The sequence below is a fragment of the Thunnus thynnus genome, chromosome 12 (genome assembly GCF_963924715.1).
Source record: "Thunnus thynnus chromosome 12, fThuThy2.1, whole genome shotgun sequence".
NCBI lineage: Eukaryota > Metazoa > Chordata > Actinopteri > Scombriformes > Scombridae > Thunnus > Thunnus thynnus.
In genome coordinates this window covers 15,334,227-15,350,873 of record NC_089528.1, presented here as the reverse complement: position 1 = coordinate 15,350,873, position 16,647 = coordinate 15,334,227, and the positions used below count along the sequence as shown (strand labels likewise).

Genomic DNA, 16,647 nt, shown 5'->3' with positions numbered 1-16,647 from the left:
CAGGTGCCCAAATTAACATTGACACGTTTTTCTAGCCATAATCATTCCTCTGTTCATACTTGTCATTACGAGATCCCTTCACAATACACTTACAATGTAAGTGACAGGGGACAAAATCCACAGTCTTCCTTCTGTGCAAAAATGTATTTCAAAGTTTAGGAAATCACTGTTTGTCCAGACACAAAGAGGGGATTTTTTACTAAAAAGATTGTAAACTTTATGTGGGACTTTATTTGACTAACTCAGACAGCTGAAGGCTCATATTAACTTCAGATAAACTTTTAAATACATTTTTGCTCAAAACAAGGACTGTAGATCATCACTTACATTGTAAGCACATTTGGAGGGGATCTTCTAATGGCCAGTATGAACAGGAGGAATGATTACAGTGAGCAAAACCTGTTTCAATGTTCATTTGGGCTACTGAATATTGTTTTAAGACAGACTTGAAAAACTGTGAACCTATCCTATAAATACATAAATATATAATAAATTAATTATAAAGTCCTTCTACATGTGTTTGTCAATCTTTTTTTTTCTTTGTCTTACACATAAATAAAATGAAATGTGTTAATATTGATATACTGGACATGGCTGTAATTCGACAGATGTTTGACATGACTGTGCAGGATTACAATAGAATATTACATCATGCTTTCATTCTCCCCTCTTTGGAAATGTCAACAATAAACTGTGAATTAGTGTGAATCTCTGAATCTCTCTAACCTCAAAATCAAAGTAAATGCCATTTCATCATCAGTGTTGTTGTGAATTCCAGTTTCACTATTCAGCAGTACTGTAGGGGAGAAAGAGGAAATTACACAACCTTGACTGTGCTCTTTCAATGCACAGTCAGGTGTCAGCATCACTGTATCGTAAGGGAAATCCCTGCGTCAGCCTGGGTATAAAATACTTAAGGATGTCTGAGTTCAGTCAGTTACAACAAAGAATCGGAATCAACAGTCTTATTCAAGATGCCACTCATCAAGCTCTGTGAGTGTGATATCCACTGACTGAACAATGTTGTGTCTTTGAAAGAAAATAGTTGAGACTTTAGATTTACATGTGGGACTCTATTTTCTCTTTTTCTTGCCAGACTTTACTCCTGCACTGCTGCTTCTAGTGCTCAGCTGTCCTGTGTGGCAGGTCAGCCAGTCTCTGCCAGTGAAAGGACCGATGACGGACTCCTGTGTTATCTACGCAAGAACACTTCTAGAGAACATCACCGATACACTCATGCAGGTATGCCCGCAAAACTACACTGTAGGTCTACACGTCATCTTTAATCTGTCTTTAATTTACAGTGATGTTTAAAATTTCTCTTTCCTCGTCACAGAACAACCTGTTCACTGGAATCGACTGCACAAAGCAGAGTGTGGAGCTGCACATGGAGACTAACACGCCATTTGTGTGTGCACCAAAGGTACAGTAGGAAGCTTTATTTCATACAGATGTACTTTAGTTGTGAGATAGGGAAAAATCAGTCCTATATTCTAACACTAACCCCCTTTTTATGCCAAGATACATTTTTTTTTTTTTTTTAAATTATTTTGTAACTGTGCCTCTAAAATGTAACTGTGTTTGTCACACAGGAACCAACATGCTCTGGAATGGCTAAATCTGAATTTGATCAGGTATGTTAAGCTTTGTCTCTCTGACAAAACTACCACTTTTTTAATTTTTCTTTTTCTTCTTCTACCTCTCTTTTAAGAGATTATGAAAGTGTACATATTAAATATAAGTAGGAAGAAATAACCTTTAACACATATTCATCAACTGTATTTTGCTGCCTGATAGTTTATATGTATATATGTGTTTATAATTGTCTTTGCTGTGTTTCAATCTAGGACTCATGTCTAAAAAGCATTGGGAAGGATCTGCAGTATTACTACAAATTTCTTGCTGCTCAGCCAGACCCTGACACTTTACTCAGCCGTACTGTTCTGTTCAGCCTCAAAGAACTCATGGAGGTAACTGATTTTACACAATACACATATAGCTTCAGTGGTGTTGCTACTATTTACAAATACAGAATGAAAATTAAAACTGGCTGCTGTCTCACGAGGGACACTAGAGGCTACTGTTGTAAATATAACATATGTTAAATTACATATGTTAAATTTAAAAGAGAAATGTGAAGAGGTAAAGGGAGAGGTTTAAAGGAGTAATTCTATAACTTATACATATTAACTGCATCTTGAGTACCACTGAATTAAGAAATGAATTAACAGTTAATCTTTTGCTCTTGACAGAACTGCTTCACATGGTCTCTTTCCGCAGACTTGGCCTCAAGGAAGGTAAGAGATATTTCAGTGCATGCCATGACAATGACTCATGATCCGTTTATGTGTTTGTTTTATTTTAGATTTCAAAATTGAAGATGGTACAAAAATAGGATTAACAAAAAGAAATATTATTGTAATGGTCAAGAAATCAAAACATTTACTCCAAACATATACTTCTTTTGGAAGAACAGTTATAGTCTGACTGTAATGTCCTTCACAATGCCTTAAACCTGTTTTTTGTTGGGTTTTTTTAAAGGCTTCAGACAAGCTGAGCACCTACGATGAAAGACTCAGCCTTTGCAAAGTTCTGAAGGGCTTCCAGGTCCGCACCATCACCATCAACAGAGTCATCGGATACATGAACTCTGGTGAACACACTAAATGAATCCTAGAGCTCTAACAGATCAGTAGTTTAGAAAGCTATATACAGAACCAGTCTACATATAAAATCCAGTGAACTATAGTAACAGTTCATGCTATCTAATTGTGACAGAAAACACTTTAGTCTAATTTATAACTTTTTACGGATACATTATTTTTGTGTTCGTGATTTATATTTAACATCAGTGATGTGCTAAAGTACCTTTTAGAAAGTGTATTTACAGACTATTTATTTATTAATAATATTTAAATTTGTTTTATTCTGGACTATTTATTTTCAGTTATTTATTCTCATGTCATTGGTTCTAAGAATCATCAAATAAATATTTTTCCTGCATAAATTATACTGATTTGTCATTCATTTATTCATTGTTGTTTACTCACACTACTTTATTGTTTTAACTCCAAAACATATTATATGAGACAATTTAAGTATTTTTCCCTTGTTGAAGAGAATCTACAGTGACATCACATAATCGTAGTTACAGCAAGTTCATTCATTTCTTTCTTTCAAGAGACTGCCTGACAGCTATACTTGGTCATTTATTGCAACCACTAAACAATAATATGTATAGTCTGTTTTTTTAAACCATTAAATTTGCTTCAGTTGTGCTCATGAGTTTACATACCCTGGTAGAATTTGTGGAATATCGGCCATATTTTGGATGTGGCTGTTTCAAGATGAACAATAAGGAGGTACAGTTGTGCTCATAAGTCTACATACCCTGGCAGAATCTATAAGACATGTACCATTCATAGTGTCTATAGTTGTGACCATAAAGTTCAATTTTGGTCTCATCACTCCAAATAACTTTGTTCCAGAGGTTTTGAGGCTTGTGTAGTTGCTGTTTGGCATATTGTTAGCAGGCTGTTTTATGGCGTTGGCACAGTAACGGCTTTTTTCTGGCAACTTGACCATGCAGCCCATTTTTGTTCAAGTACCTCCTTATTGTTCAGCTTGAAACCACACATACAACTTTCAGCTGAAGTTGCATGTGAGTTTTTCTTTGCAACCTGAACAATTTTTCTGGCAATTGTGGCTGAAATCTTTGTTGGTCTACCTGACTGTGGCTTGGTATCAACAGAACCCTTCATTTTCCACTTTTTTATCAGAGCTTGAATACTACTCATTGGCATTTTCGAATCTTTGGATATCTTTTTATATCCTTTTACTGGTTTATAAAGTTTAACTCCCTTTTCTCATAGGTCCTTTGACAGTTCTTTTGCTTTCCTCATGGCTCAGTTATAATTATGATGTAAAAAGGGCAAATATAATTATGTAAAAATAAATGGCTTCACCTGACCACTATCATTAAATGAAACAAAAGTTTACAGCATAATCAGTCAGGCTGGTATTTCACAAATTCTACCAGGGTATGTAAACTTATGAGCACAACTGTATGTGATTTCCTTGCCTTGATGGCATTTTGCAAACTGTCTTTACTATACACCTGACTGTACTGTATATTCCTGTAAGCAACTCAACACCACCTCAGCCCTCTGATAAATTTTAAGTACCATCAGAAGACAAAGTGGTATTTGATCTCACTTGATTTGGAAAGTCCACTGTCAATAACTAACTATCATGTGACCAAAAGTTTTTTGATATTCTCAAGGATGTGAAAGCCAGTCGACTAGTACCAGTGTCTGGATTATGTTTTGGATTTGACGTTGAGTCAGAGTTAGGATTGGGGCTATATTATATTGTCATGGTTGACGTCTATAGAGATACAGCAAATGGTCAGATGTCACCGTGTTGAACATCTAGAATGAGTTTACAAATAGCTAAGAATTAACAGTGGAATGTACAGATACATTTTTCAGTCATCTGAAGATGCTGATGCTTTCATGATTATACTCACTGAGCTGAATGGATTAACTCGTTCACCTCAGTGCCGAATTGTTCGAATGATGTTCTGAAAGTGAAGGTAAGCCATGTTGGTATTTATAAAACCTCACTGAAAGTGACATCTATCCATTGTTTCAATTTGCATCCCCTCTGTGTTCAATGGAACTGACACAACTGAGATTTGTGGCTGTTGGGGTTGAGAGAGACGTATGATGTACCCACCACAGAAATGGTTTACAGATTTACAGACCATCAGAATACACCTACAGAGTAGAAACAACATGTACATTACAGAATCATTCTTTCACACAGGAAACCAAGAGTATATATATATGAATCAACTTTTACATAAAACAAAAATAATCAAGAATCAATCTTTTGAACTCATAATTCAGTTAAGATCAAAACATACAATCAGTAAGTTAGATAAAACCCCTCTTGTGTACCCCCTTAGCACTCATCATGTGACCCATGAGTTCTGTCTTCCGGCCACCAGGGGCAGCTATTGAGGCAAATCCTCAAAGAGGATCCCCTGAAACACCAAGGCATTAAATGAGGTCATGACAGAGGTCATCGGTCACATGAACCTACAAACAGAGGCCAAGACACTTCCTGCCTCCTGCTAGATGAAACCCTGGCAATTTAAAGGGGGTTCACACAAACATACTTGATTACATCAGAACAGTAAAACAAATAATTAAACAATCTAGATTAACAACTTCAATCAAAAACAAAATCACAACAATCATCATCATCATAATCACTCACATTGTGAAGTCTTCAATCCATGTACTTTACCATGTCATGAGCAGGAAAGCCTTCCTGCTCTCCATCGCCTGGAACAAGAGAGACCCCTGTCTCTCCATTGTCCGGACCAACTTGATCTGCTTGGGTTAAAGACTAGGACTCAGACCTTCAGGGGTAGAATGGAAAGAGACAGCATCCAAGTTGCAGATAAGTTTGATGTTCGCTATTTCAGTTCTCCTTGATCAAGTGCTTCAATAAATATTGTCAGCTTTAGGACATCAAAGGCTAATGTCCGCTTTTCTCCACTGAGGTGCTGACCATCGCTCAAAATATCCACAACAGGGACAAGTTGAAAAGAAATTGTATAAACTCTCCCATAACTTCCTGCTACAGCAGACCGACAGTGACACTGCTGTCCACAGATATTGCAAAAAATACTGGAAGATAAAATATTATAGAAAAATGTCAAAGGAAAATCTGTGATGCAGGTTAAATTTTTTCTTAAAACAAAACTATACAGCTATTGAACATATTTAAATTGCCTCACCATCTTTAATGTGGACTTACTGTCACCAAAGTTTGCAGCTGTATTATGCAGGGAAAATATAACAAAAATTTGGATCAAACACTTTATTTTAAGTTTCAGTTTTAAAGACCCTACATTTCTGCCACCTTCCACCATACACCTTCACAATATGTGTTCAGCGGTTGACATAATGACTAGCATGGTTTTATTCTGTGACACATAATAAATAGAAATTAACAGCTGGGTGTAGTTATTTAAAAAACTGATTGGGAGATCCCTATTGCCTTTCCAACAAGAAATGCTGATAAAAGTCAAGTTCAAACTTTGGTTGTTGGGCCGCTGACCATTTGGGTCCCTTGGCCTGTGCAATAGTTTGTCCATGCCAACAATGAGGAATAAAACCACAACAAAGTATCTTTCAAATTGCTTTCAGGCTAACTGAAATCCTTCCCGTCTAGTAAATATAGGATTGTAGTTTATTTATGAATGACAGAAAAACACTGGACAAGAGTGCTCTACAGTATTATACTTTTGTTATTCAGATTGTTTAAATTAAATATGTACACATGTCTTTGCCCTCTATCAAATTGCACTCTTCTGTGCCAGGAGGGCGGAGTACATTTTGTCACATTGGAACTTTAAATTCTGATATTTTGTATTTGAATTAGTCTAATGAATCATAACCAATAAGGTAGCCTTCAACGTCTGTATCGAGTGTCTTTTTTAATGTAATTAAACCAAAAGCTCCTATCACTATTGAAAAATGGATGCTAAAACTGAACTGTGAGGTTTCTTAGCATAGGAGAAGCCTAAAGGCAAACCTAAACTGAAAACAAGTTATAAACAAATTAACTATATTCAGTTAAAATGATGTACTGTACACCCATCTCAATATTGCAGCTAACTGACCGAAATTATATCTGCGGTTGTAGTGCCACCTACTGGATAAATTAGTTTATAGCATATATAGCTTAGCCAAAGGACCAAGCTGCCAACATACAAATATGGGCTAAAAATAGTGTTTTAATGATATTAAAGAATCTCATAGACTAAAAATGTACATTTACATGTACATTTAAAAAAATGCAATCTAAGTTGCTGTATACACTTTTGGTTACATATCCTCCTGATTAACACTCACTAACACCACGTTTGTGGTCAAACAGGTGTGTGTCAGGGGGTCAAATCACGGAAGATTACCTACATCTGTGTCGATATTTTCAGCGGTTGTAGGGCCCCGCCACTCCTTCCAAAACCTGAGGCCAAGAATGGACCGCAACCTGCAACGAACCTCTGCCTGGTGGATCATTGTCCTTCTCACAGTTTCCACACTCATAGAGAGCAGTTTAGTTTACAGCCGAGGCCCCTCCAGCGCAGCAAACCCTCACCTACCGAGCAGGACTATTCAGCCTCAACGTCAACAGAGCGCAGAGTTCAGTACGCGGCCTCGACCTGTCCTGGTCAAGTGCCACCCGGATTCAATGGAGGTTGTGGTGCAGGCTGATATTTTTAATACAGGCCTTGTGTTGGACGGCAATCATCTGCGCCTTGGCTCAGATTCAGTGAGAGAAGGGAGCGCATGCATAGCAGTCCCATCAGGAGAGGCAGAATTCACCATCCATGCCCACCTGACGGACTGTGGAACCAAACTCTCTGTAAGCATTGTATTCTTTTTGTTATGGAACTTTCTCTTGAGGTGGTCTGAATTTATGATTAAGAGCTTGGTATATTACTATGTAGCATGGTACACGTTGAAAGACTCACTCTTCCCTTCTAGTCGACAAAAGAGAAGATTATCTATTCTACTGTGCTGGTCTACTCACCTGAACCTTCATCTGATGGTTTGCTTAGACTAGATGGAGCAACTATCCCACTTGAATGCCATTATGACAAGTAGGTTCCGTGCAATTTCGAGAGGATATACTATTTTAAGTGTGTATTGAATATTTGGACTTTGATCTTCGATTTCTTCATGCATTAGACCTTGAACATTTAAACAATGCTATTAGAGCTGCAACTAACGATTGTTTTCACTATTGATTAATCTGTTATTTTCTTCATTAATCAATTGGTTGTTTGGTCTATAAAATGTCAGAGAATCAGGGAAAATGTCATTCACCATTTCCCAAAACCCAAGATGCAACTTAAAATGTCCACAAACCAAACACATGCAGTTTACTATCAAAGGACTAAAGAAACCCAGAAAATATTCACATTTAAGGAGATGGAATCAAAGAAGAAAAAAAATACTCAAAGCAATTTATTGATTATCAAAATAGTTGGCCCTTAATTTTCTGTTGATCAATAAATTGACTTATCATTGCAGCTGTAAATGCTATAAGGACTGATGGAGTAATGCTGCCACACTTTTACTGTTTTCAGGAGATATGCTGTTGATGGTATTTCTCTGCACCCCACCTGGGTTCCTTTCATCACCACAGCCACAGTTGACGATCAGATAGACTTCAGTCTGCAACTCATGACGGGTATCAAGAGGATGACATTGATAGAGAATCCTGTTCTATTGTCATGTATCTTCAGAAAAGTGTTATGCTATATTTTTATGATCACTGATGATGCCTTTTGTGCACTAGAACATTCAAATTCTAAATTATTTCTTGCATGTTTTGATTTCTAATTTTTACTCTAATCTTTGCAGATGACTGGCAGTTTGAGAGAGGATCTTACACATACTTCCTGGGTGACCCAATTCATTTCAAAGTGTCTGTCATCATGGGTAACCACATGCCCTTACGAGTCTATGTTGACCATTGTGTTGCCACAGCAACACCTGACGCAAAGGCAACATTAAGATATGACTTTATTGAGCATTATGGGTGAGTTCCTCCAATTGATAATAGACATGATAAAACCAAATCACACCCAAACACACCATCCCAAATCTCTTAAAATCAGTGTAAATGATCATTCTTGTTTTGATTGCCATTTGTTTGAATTTCATATATCTGCATTCTCAGTATTTATCTTATTTTGCTGCTCTAACAGATGTCTCGCTGATGCTTACCTGACAAACTCCAGCTCTCACTTCCTACCGAGAGCTGCAGAGCACGCGCTTAAATTCCAGCTCGATGCATTCAGGTTCCACCAGGAGCCCAACAATCAGGTTAGTTATTTTTGATTTTGTCTTTGTTAAAGGTTTATTGTACAAACTGCTTGACAATGTAAAACTCCCTCCCATCTAATATTGTTATGAAACGACCTGAGAGAAGAGTTTCTGTATTGCACACTAAAATCTATCTCCCACAGGTCTACATCACCTGCTACTTGAAGGCTGTCCCAGTCGCATCACCTGTTAACTCCCAAAACAGGGCGTGCTCTTTTATTGAGAACAGGTATTCTCATATTGCTGCAATGTTATAATCAGTATTAGGCTTTACTATCAGAAAATCAGAGGTGAGTTCCCACAACTGTCTCCTTATCCAGATGGCTGTCAGTTGACGGTAATGACCAGGCATGTAGAAGCTGCGACATCTCTCATCGGGTTGAGGAGCCTCCATCCACAGAGCCTCCTACAACAACCATCAGCACCAACGCCTGGCCCGACATGAACTCACAGGAGAGTTTTGTCCAGAACAGTCCCGAGCATCATCCGGCCAGTTATGTCCGTGTCCGCCCTGGAATGCACCAGAGTCAACAAGACAGACTTCACCAGTCCTCTGCTGGATTGATGAAGAGAGAAGCAGATGACAAAGCAGGTGAGTACAAGAGATGAGAGCTTTTATTGGTTGTTTTTTTTTAAAAAAATGTTATTTTAACTTTACAGGCACAGATTTACTGACAGGACTTTTTAATATAAATGAAATGGTTAAATCCAAGTCTTTTACACCATTATTTTTAAGCAATAAAAGTAAGACAGATTTATGTTCAGTTTATGATCAGTTGAGAAATGGAAAAGTAATCCAAAGTTGTATTATTTATATGGCTCAATCACCCATTCGACCTTTTCTCATGCAGCTGAAAGAGATCCTTTTAATGTTTTTAAATAAAATCCCATGTGGTTGTTTTTACAGATAGAACAGTCCAGCTGGGACCACTTATTGTCACATTATCAACAGATTCCACAACAGCACTTTCACCCAAGAAAAAGACCACCTGAGACTCAGGATTGCACTCTGGAGACTGCTGAGAATGGGGAAAAAAATAACTTCACTGCTGCCACTTTCAAAGTCAAAAGAAATATAATAGCATCCTGGAAACCCCACACACATGACACACAACCATTTTGGACAAAACTGACTTTCCTCTGAATACAGAGATTAATCTCATAATTCTAAATGTCATCTCACTTGACATATATGTTTTCTTGTCAGCTTTAACCCTCCAAGGGAAAGTACTTACCATTTTCCATTTACTTCAAATGTATTTTTTTTTTTTTTTTTTACAGTTCTTGTACTTTCCACACAAATGACAAACCTGTCTCTTTTTTTTTTTCCTCCCCATTAAATATTTTACAAGATGATCTGCCTTTTTTCTTGTTAGCAACTGCTGTTGTGGCCACACCTATCTCATACAAAAACACACAAGGATTGCCATTTTCTCCATTATTCGATAGATGATCTTTACAAAATCCAACTTCCTGTAAGTTCTTGGTGCAAGAACTCAATATGGCTTTAGCAACCAATTTAATTAGCATTGGGTTTTAAGCACTCAAACTCATTAGGCCCAAAGCAACAGAAGTGGATGTCGAAAGAATGCATTTTGTGTTTGTATACTTTTTAACACAAACACACAATGCATCCCTTTTGACTGTGAGATTCATCTAATATAAAACCAGGCACATGCTATTAGGAAGCACTTCCCTCCATTACCACCCACAACCGACTCATCACTAGTCACTTTATTGATTAATCATTGTGAGGGGTACAGGATGTAATATAAAATGCCATAATTGTATAATGTGTGTGCGGATGGAGAAATGTTGGCATGTATTGTAAAGCGCTTTGAGTGGTCGGTAGACTAAAAGAGCGAAATATAAACACAGTCTGCTTACCATTTGTATTTAAATAAGTGGATTAAAAATAATTTTATTTGTAAGTGGTGTGCTTAGGTGTGTTGTGGAAGTTTACCCAAGACGTTCAGAGTTGTAGCACTTAAAGCATGAGATCTACCAATCAGCCTTTTAAGGGAAGACCTGACGTGATCCCCTAAAGGTATACGAGGCACTGTTGATATTGCAAATGGAAAACCGCTTTGCTTTTGCCAACTGGAACATTTAGTTATTTGGGTTTAGTTGTGTCAGCACCTCGGACAGCGCCCCTTATTGTTTCGCTAAGTGGGCGTGTTTGAGGGTTGTCCATGGTCCTAAAACCTCAACAGTGGCTTCCTCAGGCCGCTTGTTTTGATGTCCCCTCCCACCTTCGCGATTAATCACTGGTCATTTCTCCGTGTTTCCGACAAGACTGGTCGATTTCCTGGGCGCCTGTTTACTTTCACATCAGATGAATGAGCCATTGTAGGCTATGAAAGACTGTGTTTGCAATGCTAGACGCATCAATATACCCGTTAAGTGCATAATAAATCAGGGGCACAGTAAAGTACACTTGGGCCTATTAGCATATTCATGTTGCGAGATTATATGTGCACATTCAGCTGTCTGAGTAGTAGCCCTAGAAGGACTTTGGATGATAGTTCATTTTTCTTGCTTTTTTTCTCATTTTCCCCAACATTTACTCTGGACATTATGGCACTGCCACAGCGTTTCAATCAGCGCATCCCGCAGTGTGTTATCTATGAGTGACTCCTCTCTCCTGCATCCTGTTTCCCATGCTTTACCATCGAGTTTCACTGGATCATTCCGTCCCGTGGAAAACAACAATGTTTTTATACAAAAGCCAAATGGTGGCAGTGTTCACTGTTTGCTGTTTTGTTCGCTCAGTGGTTTATTCCATCCAAAAATGTGGACAGGACTTCTGTCGAGATGACCAGATCTGCTGCGCACAGAGAAACGACACCACTGCCGTCACCTGTTGCAAGCAATTCGTGAACAATACTTACTACAACATCGCCATGGTCACCCGAAAACTTTCTGGGGTTCTTATTATGCTTCTTCTCTTCGGTGTGGGATACTTTGTCCACAGAGTGTTGTGTTCCAGATCCAGGCAGCTTACCCCGCCACACGACGGACACCCAGCTGCTACAACATCACAAGAGCCGCTTATGGAGAGCTGCACACCGGACAGCCTGATGGATCCAGCCCCAACTGCTCAGCTGCCTACCTACGATGAATGCAAACGTCTGCCGACATATGAAGAGACAGTGCGGGATGGGTGCAGAGGACAGACCGAGTCCTCAATGGGACAAGCTACATGACAAGGACGTCAGTTGGGTAGAGTGGGGCATCACTATACGACCACGGAGTTCATATTTTACATTGTATTTTATATTGTTATAATGGACATTTAAGAAAAAGATCAAACGCCCAAGAAGTTCTCCCAGCAGCTTAAACTGCGTGTTTCATTGCAAGATATTTTTTGACTCACTGGTTAACTAACTTATTGCTTATTGCTCTATTTGTTCCAAAGATCAGCAAGTGTCCAAGTTTGGTATCGTGTTCTAATGTGGTAACTAATGGCTAATATTATATAATACAATGTATAAATAATTTACTAATGCTTTATAGATCAGTAATAAACCATCAAGAACAACATTGGGGTTGCCAAGTCATAAAAAATCCATTTGGCTGGTGTATTATGCACGATATTTGCTTTATCTTTCTAGCTCTTTAATTCATTAACAATTATTAATGTCAATATTTACCAGACTGGGTACATGTGAAACTATAGGCTATCGTAAAACACTAATGATTTATCAACAAATACCTGTAGACTCATTGGCTTGTTCGAATTTCTCCATTTATAGATGGATATATATATGGATGGATGGATTTATATGTTATAAATGCACTACAAATTGAAAGGATAAACACCAGCCAAAGGTCACAACCGAGGATCAATCTCCATATTAGCAAAACATATACAGTATGCACGTGTTACTTATCTCGCTGATATTGATGCTGCATCAGTGAAATGTGAATCCAAGAGTTAAACGTAGCTGCATGAGACAATGCACTTATGTTTAATAGATGAAAGACAATATGCATACACCAATTAAACAGTTCTAAAGTTACTTCTAACTTACAGTAATACACTTCATGCTGTGTTGTGTTTCTTGGTAACCATTTAATAGTACCTATATTTTTTTCACTCACTCTGCATTAGCTTGCTAGATTGAGCAGTTTCAGTGGGGATGTATGAGCACAGAAGTCATTGTGCGTAAAAGGAATTAAAAGACTCAACCAACTTTTCATATGATTTAGATTTATAACAAACTTTTTTAAAAAATAATTTGAAACATTCCCAACTAAAACTAATGTCTCATGCTGGCTTTGAAGTAGTGCACTGTTTCCTTGATGCTGTCTTTCATCGCCTCGGAGTCTGATGTGAGTTTCACCATTTGGACAACTTGTCTGAAGGCTTCTTGAACTCCAACGCCCGTCGATGCCGAACAAGGCTGAACAAACCAGTCCCGATCTGAGCAAGTCTTTTTCAGGTTAAACTGGTCCTTGATTTCAGTGCCAGTCAGTGCGTCGTTGACGTCCTGTTTGTTGGCGAGAAGAATGAGCGGACGGCCCCGCAGCTGATCGCTCCTCAGCGTGTTTTCCAGCTCCCGGCGCGCCTCCTCCAGACGCTGCCGGTCAGAACTGTCCACAACGAACACGATGGCCGCTGTGTCCTGGTGGAAACTATTCCAGTGTTGCCGCATTTTTCCCTGTCCACCGATATCCCACAAGGTTAAGGCGATGTTCTTCTTGTTCTTTCTCGCCTCCAGCATTTCCACGTTGAAACCGATTGTAGGAACTGTGCTGACACGCGCGTTGTGTTTCAGTTTGTACAGGAGCGTTGATTTCCCAGCGTTGTCCAGACCCAGAAGGAGAACTCGGGCCTCCGGTTGCTTAGATCCTCGCTGGCCCATGGCGGCGTGGAGAGATAAAGACAGTCAACTCAAGTGGGATGGTCATATATTCCACTTTAAAGGACTCTCTTGAGTCAGTGTTTGGTTAGTGCGTTGCCCGGAGTTTAACAGATAAGCCATTACCTCTATGCTGGCTGTAACTCACGGCTCACAGATAAGGCGCCACACCAGGGGCAAAGTTTGTAGCCTACCTTAGGAAAGCCTTGTTTGTTTATTCGCTGAATCAGTGGAGGCGGTTGTAGCCACAACAAGACCAAATAAGTCAGAATTTATAAGGGTTTACAAGTTGTAGCTGTAAGGGCTTTATTAATGTTAACAAATCATTTACTAATACGTTATAGTCAGTTATTAAACCATTAATAAGATTACATTTTGGGTTGCAAGGTTGTGAAATTCCCTTTGACTTTATAATTTCTTTTTTTTTTAAGTTACAAATGTTGGTAATCTATTGATTTATGCTTAGTAAGTTGTGAATAAATTGATTTAGTCAGATCCTAAGTATCCTCTTTTTATAGATTTTATTCTTTTTGTTTTTATTTGCATTTTTAAATGTTTTTTATTGTCTTATCTCTTTTGCCGTCTTATCCTTCTGTCTTCTCTGTACTGTGTCTTTTGTCTTCTTGTTTTAAGTTTAATTTAACTTTACCCTCTGTTGTTACATTGCCTTCTGAGTATCCTACTTTTGTTTTGTCTGTCAAAGCACTTTGCAAACTTTGTTTTTGAAGGTGCTACATAAATAAAGTTATTATTATTACTCAGTCAAAGAGATTTGGACAGACAACAAAAGTTGTTTTTTATGAATGGCTTACAATTGATCTATAAAGCTTTTACTAAATGGTTTATTAACCTTTATTAAAGTTACAATTTAATTATTGGTTACAACCTATAAGCCTATTTTTAAAAGGGGGGAAAGTGGTACCAAACCCACTGTACATCCAGGTTTTAGTCAATGTGCTTATCTTACCATGCATGGATTTATGAAATGGTATTTACTGTAAGTTCTGCTACTTCTGTTGTGCTCTAAGTCTCAAAGGCACATTGAAAGGATAGTAAGGTACTTTCTTACTCCTTACACATACTTTTTGATTCATGCGGGCTGCTTAGTTCCTGCAAAAAAGAAAAAAAAAAACTCACCCACTCAATTAAAAGCAGCATCAAGGCGTGAAATATTTCTTTGTTTATTACCAACAGTATATGGCCATGGTGCACATTGGATACATTGCTGCACATTTTGAGATAAAGTAATTATAAAATAATTCTGAGCCAATTTGGGAAATTTAATCACATAATTAACTTAATGATCACTACAGTTCATTTGTTTCACAACAGTGTAGTCTAAGTGTGAATGACAATGAGCAAACATGATGCACAATAATGATGAACAATATCTAGACTTCATCAGACAAAGAAAGAAATGCAGTTTCACATTTAACTAGTGCTGGCCTATACTCTGTATGGTACAACAGAAAAGATATTGAGTTTAAAGTCTTTATCTGTATCTTAAATGAATTTCTAAACAGTCCAAACATCCCCTTGACAGAAGTGTGAAATGTCAGGTGGGTGTTAAAACCTTCAAACAAACCATCACTTTCCTTAAACCTCCTTAAAGTTCCAGAGCTTCTCAAAAACAAATGCAGCCATAAACAACTCTGATATTCAGCTGTTTGGTCATGCTTCAGTTACTGAGAGACAATCTGGACAAATATCCGGTCCCAAGCTCAACTATATGACCACCAGTCTATCACATCCAAACTATCATCAATATAACAAAGTATTTAATTGTGCTTTGATTTTACATTCATTACCAAATTAAGTCTAAACAGGAGAATGAAGTAAAATAGAAAAGAAGGAAAAAATAAATGAAGGTTGGTCAGCCATGTTTATAAACATCAGGTTGATGGCTAGCTGCCAACTGTCAACTCAAGGCCCCCTCTTTTATTTAACCTACTCCACAGTACTCTGAAAACAGAGAAAATGCAATCTCCCAAAAAAATAAATAGCCTCCAGTCATGTTGGAAACAAGGCAATGTTTCCCAAAGAAAATACGTTATCTGACGCATGACACACTTCATCTCCTCTCTTGGTTTCCTGTTCCTTTCCATCCAGTCCGACACTGAACATGTGAATGTCTCATATAGACTAAATCAATAAATCACAGTGATCAGTCCGGCCAACTCTCCATGTGGACGAGACGACTTAAATCCACTGAAATTCCATAAGCTGCAGTGCGGATGCGCATGGAGGCGCAGATCAGCGCAGATGCCCAAATCGACACCCTGCTGCCCGGAAGATGCCAAAGCTTAGGGACACACAGAGTGCACCCAAGTCATGGTGTGCTTGACTTTATTCCATCGAAGAATTCCTTTGCATTTCACCTGTAGATTTATTTTTACATCTATCAGGATCTTGCCCTTATGTCTCTCGGCTTCATCCACACGCCGCCGGTTGGATTATCCATCACGTACACCAGCCCCCCGACGTCACCGCGGCTGTGGAGCCAGGGATGGGATGTTGAACTGTTGAGTGACCAGTCGGAAGAGTGAGGGCATACCGAGCGACTGGTCACCTTCTTCTGAATGCGGACAGCAGAGGCAGGAGTAGAGCATGCGTCAGTTTTCTGAAACATGTCCGCTGAGCCACCACGCTGGAAAAGCACTCGCGCTTCTATGGAGGATTTGGAGCTATGCTGTCCCATACTGTCTGCCTTCAAAACACTCTTGAAAAGAATCCAAAGAAAGTTTGATTATGCAATGTTTATGCTTATTTCTAAGTTGGTTAGATGACAACTTGCTGCCACTGGTGCCTGCGCGCCTTTGTCTCGCTTATAAAGAGTCAGATGCGTATAGAATGGGGCAAATAGTTCCCGT

The 16,647-nt window shown here is 38.5% G+C and overlaps 3 protein-coding genes across 3 annotated transcripts; 2 read left to right on the top strand and 1 right to left on the bottom strand.

Annotated features, from left to right (window-relative positions):
• Positions 1-1,035: 1,035 nt before the first annotated feature.
• zmp:0000001127 (interleukin-12 subunit alpha) lies at positions 1,036-2,928 on the top strand (the record flags this gene model as incomplete). Its single annotated transcript, XM_067605790.1, has 6 exons — positions 1,036-1,242; positions 1,337-1,423; positions 1,593-1,634; positions 1,848-1,970; positions 2,253-2,297; positions 2,542-2,928. Coding segments are annotated over 6 exons (633 nt in total), but the record flags the coding sequence as incomplete, so codon positions are not given.
• Positions 2,929-6,988: 4,060 nt separating this feature from the next.
• Positions 6,989-10,268, top strand: LOC137194166 (zona pellucida sperm-binding protein 3-like). Its single transcript, XM_067605786.1, has 8 exons — positions 6,989-7,443; positions 7,566-7,681; positions 8,171-8,274; positions 8,448-8,625; positions 8,795-8,912; positions 9,056-9,141; positions 9,233-9,504; positions 9,820-10,268. Exons 1-8 carry the CDS (start codon positions 7,057-7,059, stop codon positions 9,903-9,905), a joined length of 1,347 nt encoding a protein of 448 aa, XP_067461887.1. The 5' UTR covers positions 6,989-7,056; the 3' UTR covers positions 9,906-10,268.
• On the bottom strand, positions 10,224-14,137 carry arl14 (ADP-ribosylation factor-like 14). Its single transcript, XM_067605787.1, has one exon. The coding sequence runs from the start codon at positions 13,778-13,780 to the stop codon at positions 13,175-13,177; it is 606 nt and encodes a 201-aa protein (XP_067461888.1). The 5' UTR covers positions 13,781-14,137; the 3' UTR covers positions 10,224-13,174.
• Positions 14,138-16,647: the final 2,510 nt, after the last annotated feature.